The sequence below is a fragment of the Lethenteron reissneri genome, chromosome 30 (genome assembly GCF_015708825.2).
Source record: "Lethenteron reissneri isolate LAM-NWPU_2019-01 chromosome 30, ASM1570882v1, whole genome shotgun sequence".
NCBI classification, from domain to species: domain Eukaryota; kingdom Metazoa; phylum Chordata; class Hyperoartia; order Petromyzontiformes; family Petromyzontidae; genus Lethenteron; species Lethenteron reissneri.
The window spans coordinates 1,602,904-1,612,805 of NC_083808.1; the positions used below are offsets into that span (position 1 = coordinate 1,602,904).

At 59.5% G+C, this 9,902-nt stretch overlaps 1 protein-coding gene across 1 annotated transcript; it reads right to left on the reverse strand.

The window, feature by feature from the left end:
- Positions 1-4: 4 nt before the first annotated feature.
- Positions 5-9,333, reverse strand: MLC1 (modulator of VRAC current 1). The gene is made up of 11 exons (XM_061562730.1): positions 8,883-9,333; positions 7,445-7,534; positions 6,203-6,256; positions 5,445-5,546; positions 5,014-5,124; positions 4,394-4,465; positions 3,734-3,850; positions 2,994-3,050; positions 2,565-2,687; positions 1,289-2,155; positions 5-825 (listed from the first exon to the last, which is right to left on the reverse strand). Exons 1-11 carry the CDS (start codon positions 8,931-8,933, stop codon positions 778-780), a joined length of 1,692 nt encoding a protein of 563 aa, XP_061418714.1. The 5' UTR covers positions 8,934-9,333; the 3' UTR covers positions 5-777.
- Between the last annotated feature and the right edge of the window lie 569 nt (positions 9,334-9,902).

Here is a 9,902-nt window from a genome sequence, read left to right on the forward strand (position 1 = left end):
GAGAAACCGGTGGGGGTTGTTTATTTGACGCAGACAAACCTGCGGGTCGTTTACGGACACTTAATCGTAATCTCTGCACGGGTCCAGATGGCGTGAACACGGCCAGAGTTTCCGAATTTAGAGTCCGGTCGATGGCAGCCTGCGGAGTTTCAGTCGAGTCTCGGTCTGTGGACGTCGTGAAGTCGTTCTCTTAGTCTGGTCGACTGGAGCAGTCAAACGTTTAGTCAGTCAGACACTCTGAGTATTTCAATGTTGGTGTGAGGAGTGCTCAATTTCACACTCCCCACCCCCCCATATCAGCAGCTCAGCCAATCGGTGAACTCGGTCAATCTCGTTTCACACGCGTAGAGCCAATCACCATGCGTGGTCTTCCTCGGCGCACGCCGGTCTCGAGTGAACGTCACGAAGCGACACTAAACGACCTCGCGTAGTCTGCGTCTCCGTTGCGACTCCGTGGGCTCCGCCTCGTCACGGCCGGCCAAGCTTCGGTCTGCGCTGGGCACGCGGTCACCGTCGGACTAAAACAAACGCTCAATCGACGAACATTTCCCGTCGCTAATGTCATCGTTAACGAGATTAACGCCGCAGCTGGAAGGGTTGGGGTGTTATGGCCGATGTGAACTATGGTAACTGCTTCTACGGACGGCGTGGAGCGAAGGAAGCTGGCGCGTGTCGCCGTGTTAGGAGGGGTGATGGGAAGCGGCGGTGGTGGGCGGCTCGGCTGACGGAGTTGGGCTCTCTCTCGCGCCCTCGGGGAAAACATCGCGCCCCTTTCGCCTAAATGTTGTCCACAAATTTCTCCCGCAGCCTCTTGATTCTCGTTTCCTGGAGAAGAGGAGGGGCAAACGGGTATTTAGGAGCCGGTGGAGCGGAAGTGGTCGCACGCTCACTGTGGCTGGAACAGAGCATCTGCCGCTGCTGCGAAGGCAGTGGTTGCACAAGTTGCGCAGTTAACAATGACTACTCGGCATGTTCGTCAGTAACACTGTGGCTTTAAAAAGAAACATAATAGGCAACGTTTTGGGGAATGGCCCTCCTTCATCCTGTGTTAGGGGTTCTGATTCTCCACGCAAGGGGGTGATTCTGGGCGGTCAGCGCACTGCTCTACAAACTCGGTGACCCACGTTCGAATCTCACTCGCAGCCGTCAGTGACAAGTATATGAAGCAGTTCTGAGCCTCTTCTACATTGACTTGGCCTTGAATGAGAAGCTGGCGTGTCAGCATACGCACTGGGGGGAGAAGTGGCTGTTGTGTGTGTGTGTATGGTGGAGTTCAGAGGTGTGTCACCTTGCTGGGGGCTGCCCTGGCGTCCCCGTGCACGTCCCGCGGGGGCGGTAGGGGCAGCAGCACCACCGGCTTGGCGGAGGCCGCCAGCAGCGAGTGCTTGCCCCTGCCGCCCGGCGACGCGAGCACGGAAAAGACGGGCGGCCTGAACCCCGTCGGTGGCGGAGAGGCTTTCCCGGTGCCGGCCGCCGGGGTCTGAGACGGGGAGTTCCTCTTGGTCTGCGGCCCCTGCGCCGCCGGCACCGGCTCCGAGGAGGAGGCCTTGCGAGGGGGGGGCGGCTTGTGGGACAGAGACGACAGCGGTTGGCTCTGCGAGCCGACCGTCACGTAGAGCGCCCGCCCGCGGTCCGGGGTGGCCGGAGCCGCGGGCGGCCGGTGCTGCACGGGCGAGCGACGGTGCTCCACGCGCCGGGACTGGCCGGGCGACGGTCTCGCACGGGCCGGGCCCGGCGAGTCGGAGAGCCCGTGCCGGACGGGCGGATCGGACGGGAGCGAGTCGGGCCCACCGTCGGAGGAGCCGGCGCGGCCGCCGACCTGCGGGTGGTCCGGCGAGGGCGGGCGGCCTCCGGGGCAGTCTCGGTGGAGGTGGCGCTGCCGCCGTTGCGGAGAGCCCGGGGGCGGCTGCGCGCGGCCGCGCTCGGAGGGGTCAGAGGGCGCGGCGTGCGGCGGGGCAACGCGCGACGCCGGGTCCGCGTGTTCGTAGTTGTTGAGGGCGGTGGAGTCGGAGGCCGGAGTGCAGGGCGAGTTGGTGGGCAGCAGTGGCAGCAGGGCGAGCGTTTTGTAGTTGACGCAGACGAACGTGGTGACGAGGGTCAGGGCGCTGTTCATGAGCAGAGCCACCATGATGGCCACCAGCAGGATGTCGATGACCTTTTCGGGGGCAGGGGTAACGCGGTCAACCACGCGCGCGTTTAACCGCACGTCCAAGCGTCTAACCGCAGACTTAACCAGATACCGACACGTTTATCCTCGCCCAACCGAATGACTCGTCGCACGTCTAACTGGACGTCTGCACATCTAACTGCAAGCAGAGCCACATGTCTACACACGTTGAACCGCACACATCTCTCACTGAACATCTCACCACATCTCACTGTGCACACCTGGGATTGCCTACATTCATCAGTGGGAACGCACGCGTGAGAGTGACAGGAAAATGTGTGGGGGAGCTGTGAGGATATGTCGGGAAGCTGGGGGGGGTGTGGGAGCTATGGAGAGATGTTTCGGAGCTGGGGGTGAGTGGGAGGGGGTCTGTGGAGCCCCGATGTGCGGCGCGTACCTTCATGCTGGAGTCCGGCTGCGTGAAGAGCGCGATGGAGCGTGGGAGGCTCACGCAGAGGTAGCCGGCCGCAGCCGCCGTCACGGGGCTGGTGAGGCCGCTCAGCGCCAGCAGCACCTCCACCTGGTGCAACGCGGCACGCCGTGTCACTCGCGACGGTGACACTGATTACACTGTCACTCATCACGGTGTCACTCATCACGGTGACACTGATTACACTCCTAATGGTGTCACTCATCACGGTGTCACATCACCCGCGTCTTCCATCGCTACAGCAGTCACGTCTCGGCGTCACGCGGCACGCGGTATCCTGCCACGGTGACGTGCGCCAGCTCGACGCACGTCAGTGTCATCATCATCGTCACACGGCCTCCGTCGCGTCATCCACACAGCAGGTGGCGCCGCGCGCAAACCGGGCCATGTACGTACGAGGGGCATGGACGGGTGCTCCGAGGCCACGTGTCCCGCGACAGCAGCCGGGAATCCCTGCCTCAGCAGCAGCAGGAGGAGCAGGAGGAGCAGCAGAAGGGATGGGGAAAGAGTGAGAGGGGTGAGTGTGTGTGGTTATAGCATTGTGCGAAACGACCCCGGCGACCCGAGTTTGTCGAGTCCCCGTTCGCGACCAATAACAGTGACGAATATTTGAACTGGTCTTAGGTCTCCACTAAGTCGACTCAGCATAAAAATGTGTGCCCTGGTGCGGTGCGTGAACGTCGGCCCTGGTAGTGGGCCACCCATGCCTTCGTGTGGCGTGACGGCCTTCATAGGTGCTCGCCGGTGGTGTAACGAGCGTGGGGCCAAAGCTACGAGTTGGGCCCCCCCCTTGACAACCACCGTGAGATCTGATTTCAACAACGGTGTCAAAGAACCGAACACTAAATGTTAAACGCGGTTAAAAATGTTTTTATGTAATGCTTTCATTCACTTTCCACGTTTTGTTTTGATTGAATGAGAGCGGTAACGGCGACCGCGCGAGACAAAACCAATATTGGGGCCCTACCTGACCGATTGCTCAATGTCGTCACGACGCCACTGGTGCTCGCAAACAGCACTTGCCCCCACAACTCTGCGAAGGCTATACGGGGGATCTTTGTCTGGGGCGCGAGTACCTCGGCGCATCTCGGTGTGTCTCGGTGTGTCTCTGGGTGCGTGTGGCGAGCGGCGCTCACCGCGATGAGGGTCCAGAGGCAGGCCTGCAGCGAGGCCGAGTGCGCTGACCACGGCTGAAGGGTCAGCGCCATGACCCCGCCAAAGAGGGCGAACACCCCCCCAACCACCTCCAGGGTCTGCACACAGACACGCGCAACAAAGACAAAGATCCCCCGCATAGCATCCACGGACTTTTGCGGCAAGTGCTGTAAGCGAGTCGCAGCTCTGAAGGCTGGCACGTGGCACATGTGTGCGGGTGTCGCGTGGCGAGGACCAGGCCCGGCCGCCTTTATCTCTCCCGGTGTTTCCACTGGGGAGACAAAGGCGGTCGGGCGTGGTGTTGGCGACCCACCCTTTCGTGTGCCGTGCCGGCCTTTGTAGGTGCTCGCTAACGGCACTTGCCCCAACAGTCTAAACGTTATCCGGGGTGTATTTGTCTTTGCCTTTACTGGAGACAAAGCCACAACTTATTTACAATCGGGAACGACGTTTGTCGCTGGCGATTGCAACTAGAATCGTCGTCAGGCGGGGTAGTTACAGAAGTCATCGCATTCGACACGTACACATCACTGAGCTTGTTACGGCACACCCCCACGAACCAGGTTCCAACCTGCTGAGCTTACACGACGTGTGAAGGGCTCACGGCCGAGGCAGGTTTTGCCGCAGACCGCGGCACTCACCGCGCACAGGCGCACGGCGCGCACCGGGAAGGCGTGCCCGTCCCACGCAGCGCCCTGGCTCTTCAGGTTGTACTGAAACAGAGTCGCACCGCCAGTCATTCATCATCACCATCATCATTATTACCACCACCATCATTACCCACCATCATTACCACCACCATCATTATTACCACCACCATCATTACCACCACCATCATTACCACCACAACCACCATCATTACCACCATCATCATCATCACCGCTATCATCAGCCATGATCTGTCTCCAGCTGGATGAAGGACTGTCCAAGCCGTCGCCAAATGGCACGGTCCTGCAACAATATCTATATAGCACCAGTGCATGCGCATTATGGTCGTGCAGGTGGTGGTGGTAGTGCAAGTGGTGGTGGTGGTGCAGGTGGTGGTGGTGCAGGTGGTGGTAGTGCACGTGGTGGTGGTGCAGGTGGTGGTGGTAGTGCAAGTGGTGGTGGTGGTGCAGGTGGTGGTGGTGCAGGTGGTGGTAGTGCACGTGGTGGTGGTGCAGGTGGTGGTGGTAGTGCAAGTGGTGGTGGTGGTGCAGGTGGTGGTGGTGCAGGTGGTGGTAGTGCACGTGGTGGTGGTGCAGGTGGTGGTGGTAGTTACAGATCTGCTGACGGCCCCAGGGCAGCAGCGCTGGCGGGCGCGCACCACCAGCAGCAAGTGCACCACCACGAGCATCTCCAGCAGGAGCAGCAGCAGCAGGTTCGTGTTGATCTGCAAGACGCACCGCGTCCCCGTGGTGAGCGGCGTCTCTGGTGAGTGGCGAGCGGTGTCGAATAAATGGTGAGTGGTGGCTCTGGTAAGTGGTAATTGGTGTCTCCGGCTCATGGTGAGTGATGTCTGGTGGGTGGTGTGGTGAGTTGTGTCTGGTGAGTGGTGTCTGGTCAATGGGTGGGTGATGACTCGTGAGTCGTTAGGCCGAGGCGTGACGCTACAACGTGAGGAAAGCTCGTGGTTGTTGTTGCTGATGATGATGCTGATGATGGTGATGGCGCTGGAGGGGTTGGTGTACTCGCGACAGGAGTGGGGCTTACGCTGAGCATGGAGGGCCGAGCCACCAGCATGCACCCGTACCACAGGAGGCACAGGGTGCTCATGGTGAACGTGCTCACGGCCAGCAGGTGAAAACAGCTCACCTGTCACACAGAGAAGATCAAGATCACCCGTGTCGCCTTTAACAGACTGTTGGGGCAAGTGCTGTTAGCGAGCACCTATGTCGGCTGGAGCGGCACACAACGGGGTGGTGTTGCCAGGACCACACCTGGTCCAATTTCTCTCCCCAGTGCCGATGATTACACAGCACCAGGTAGTAATTTTATGCTGAGTTGACCTAGGGGAGGCCCAGGACCGGCTCAGATATTCGTCACTGACGTCGGTGGCCCGTAAGAGGGGAATCGAACTCGAGTCGAAGAGTTCGGTAGCGCAACGCTAACCGCTGCACCACCACTCCCTGCACGCACGCACTACAGAGCACGTCCACGGCAACGTGGGCCTCTGTGCGTGCACACGCACAGAGGCAGCGCCAACCTCGCCTGGGCGCAAGGCGACGAGCGGTCGATCCCCCACCCACCGCGGAGATTCGATTAAAGTCACGCGCGACCTCGTTCCCAATTGCCGCCTCCGCTCTCGGCGTCGCGCCGTCGGACGAAACGTCCGCAAAAGGTGCTCGGCTAACAGCAGACTTGCTCCGACAGTCCGGCAGCGTCTACACGGCGGAGGCTCCTTGACTCTGTGGGTGAGCGTGGCGGTGATGGGCACGGTGTCTGCTGGCGGGCGGACGTGCGGTGCCCACCAGACAGGTCTTCCTCGAGCCGATGTAGAGGTGCACCGTGGCCGCAGGGATGCACTGCGCACGCACAGCGGTGGCATCGACAGCCGTCAACGTCAACCCACGACGCGGGTCGCGGGTCGCACATCGCCACGAGCTCTGGCTCGCCGGAGCGCTGGATATCGTCGCTCCAGGCTTGGGGTCCAAATCTAAAACTTTGACGAGCCGAGCTCCCACAGCTGCTGCTTGCCGTGTCACGCGTGCGTGTTAGGTCGCGGCTGTGGCGCGACTGTGGAGCAGCGTGCAGGCGGTGGAACTGCACCGGGGCCCAACCAGAATCGTCAGGCATTTGACAGAATTGCAGCACTGGTTCAACACAAGCTCAACGATGATGCCGGCGTCTCATCAGCAGAGTCGGGCTTTGCTTTGAACCAAAGCTGGTGAACTGCCAGATGTCCCTATGCAATATATACGACCAAATCTATAAACGGTATAATATAATTAGACAACACAATATAAAGATCTGACGCTTGCGTGGTGACTCCGGTCGCCAGCGTTTGCCTGGTAAGAAAAAAATTGTTACGTTTTATTTGTATATAGATTGTTAAGTGATTTGTTTACCTTCACGACCCTTTGCAGTCCTATCGTGTTGTTGTGATGTTTGTTGCTGTGACGTTCTCACCTGCCCCTACTGGACATATGTGACAAAGAGCTTTATAGCTCATCGGATACCTCCTGGAGTATAAATAAACGTTCTGATTCGAATGCTGATCTATGCCAAGAGGAGAGGAGCGGCTCCGCGAGTGGCGTCGTGGAAACAGTGTCCTCACGTGCAACCCGTGTCCCCACGTGCAACCTGTGTCCCCACGTGCAACCCGTGTCCCCACGTGCAACCCGTGTTCCCACGTGGAACCCGTGTCCCTACGTGCAACCCGTGTCCCCACGTGCAACCCGTGTTCCCACGTGCAACCCGTGTTCCCACGTGCAACCCGTGTCCCCACGTGCAACCCGTGTCCCCACGTGCAACCCGTGTCCCCACGTGCAACCCGTGTCCCCACGTGCAACCCGTGTCCCCACGTGCAACCCGTGTCCCCACGTGCAACCCGTGTCCCCACGTGCAACCCGTGTCCCCACGTGCAACCCGTGTCCCACGTGCAACCCGTGTTCCCACGTGGAACCTGTGTCCCCACGTGCAACCCGTGTCCTCACGTGCAACCCGTGTCCCCACGTGCAACCCGTGTCCCCACGTGCAACCCGCGTCCTCACCACGGCGCCCGCACAGCGCAGGTAGCCCACGTCTTCAGGCCCCAGGCAGCCCGTGTACACGCTGGCACCCGACACCAGCCAGAGCGCCACCTGCACACGCGAACAACCCAGGGCCACCGCTCGAAACGTCGCCCCATCACGGCGTGCATGGGCTAACGTCGGGATGTCATTTGAACCGTTGGACCAACATTCCGTATTTACTGGGGATGTACGCTTATAAAATAAAAACACTCATGTAGACTGAAGCATGTTTAAGAACCATTGCTACAGTCTACTTTACAGACTGCCAATACGCTCACCAGCTTAAAAAGCAGGCTACAGTCTACATTATAGACTGCCAGTACGCTCAATCAGTTTAATAACCATTGCTACAGTCTACATTATAGACTGCCAATACGCTCACCAGCTTAAAAAGCAGGCTACAGTCTACATTATAGACTGCCAGTACACTCACTCCGATTATAAACCAGGCTACAGTCTACATTAGTGGTTTTGTTTTTATTATTTTTATTCACTTAGTTTTTTTTCTACGTGACTTTACCGAAAGAACCAAAGAATATGCCATGATAAATGAATGCCCGAGCACACGTTTGTACGGTAAGGAGGCTGTGGGCAGGCGAAGCAACAGGAGTCAAAGTCAATTCCCCCTGCTCGACTGAGCATTGAGGTGCATTTGGTGCGTATCTCCTGTTCACAGCTCTGCAAAGTAAGTGGAGGGAATTCCACAGTCATATGGCGGGGTCGAGTCTGTCCCATAGGACATCCACTGTTTACTTCCCCACTACGCGATACTTATTTTAATTAATTCCGAAGGGATGATGGGCTGAGAAGAAGTTCAACATACATACAAGCAACGCAAAGTTTTACACTAATACATACACATACCTGTCAACCCCTTATCAGTGCCCTACCTTATTATAGACCAATTCAGATCTTATTGGTCACCCCGTGCTCTTATAAATCTCAACGTTCATCCTACAAAGTCCCATCACAAGGGAGAAACACAATCAAATAGAAAAAAAAATGTGTTTGCCCGAAATTGAAACGGCTATACGCCGAATGGACCTGAAAACTCAATTTCCCTGCACAAGAATACGGGGCAACTCGTCTGGGTTGACAGGGTAGGCATACAGTATATATACATAATGTATATATACTGTAAAGTGTACTGCAGGCAGTCGCGACTGATGTGGATTCTAATCGTGTTCTAGATGGGCTAGGACGCTGCGAATTGAACAAATCGTCGAATCGATGCGCAAAGCTCCATCAGAGCGCGTGAGGACGGGGGGGGGCGGTGGTCGATGTCAGTGGCGGGGCAGGTCCCAGGCGAGACGCGCGAGCAAGGAGATTGATCTCTCGTTACTGACAGCTCCACCATCGCCGCCAGGAGGAGGATGATGAGAAAGGTGCCTCCTCCTCCTCCTCGTGTCTCACTCACCCCGATCGCGATGTTCGTGGACGCCGCCACTGTCTGAGCGCACGAGGCCATCGGCCTGGCCGGGAGTCGTCCCTGAAGAGGGTCCCCCTCGCCGCGTCCCCTGGTCGCTATGTAGACCCCCTCGCCGCCTCTTCTCGCTCCTATAAAGGCCACCCTCACTCTATCCCCTGTTCGCTGTAAGGCCCCCTCCCTCCGTCTCCTGATCTCCGAGGTTCCCCCGGCTGGCACGAAGGTCCTCTCTCGCTCCGTCTGCTCGTCGCCTCCGATCTTCAGTGATCTCCTCGCTCCATCTCCTCGTCACTGTGCAGGTCACCCCCCCCGCCCCGTGCCCCCTGCCCACCTCACTGCCTCCTCCGATCTCTGAGGCTCCTTTGACTCCGACTCTCGCTCCGTGCCCGCCGCTCGCTATGAGGGTGCCCCCCGGCTGTGCCGCGGTGACCCCAGGACTCCCCGTGCCCCCCCCCCTCTATTACCCCCCCACCCGCCCCTCTTACCCCGTGCCCCCCCCCTCTATTACCCCCCCACCCGCCCCTCTTACCCCGTGCCCCCCCTCTATTACCCCCCCCTATTTGCCCCCCCACCCGCCCCTCTTACCCCGTGCCCCCCCCTATTACCCCCCACCCGCCCCTCTTACCCCGTGCCCCCCCCCCTATTGCCCCCCCTATTGCCCCCCCCCCCCCTCTTACCCCGTGCCCCCCCCCTATTACCCCCCACCCGCCCCTCTTACCCCGTGCCCCCCCCCTATTGCCCCCCCCTATTGCCCCCCCACCCGCCCCTTTTACCCGTGCCCCCCCCCTATTACCCCCCCACCCGCCCCTCTTACCCCCGTGCCCCCCCCTATTACCCCCCCACCCGCCCCTCTTACCCCGTGCCCCCCCCCTCTTTACCCCCCACCCGCCCCTCTTACCCCGTGCCCCCCCCCTCTATTACCCCCCCCCTATTGCCCCCCCACCCGCCCCTCTTACCCCGTGCCCCCCCCCTATTACCCCCCACCCGCCCCTCTTACCCCGTGCCCCCCCC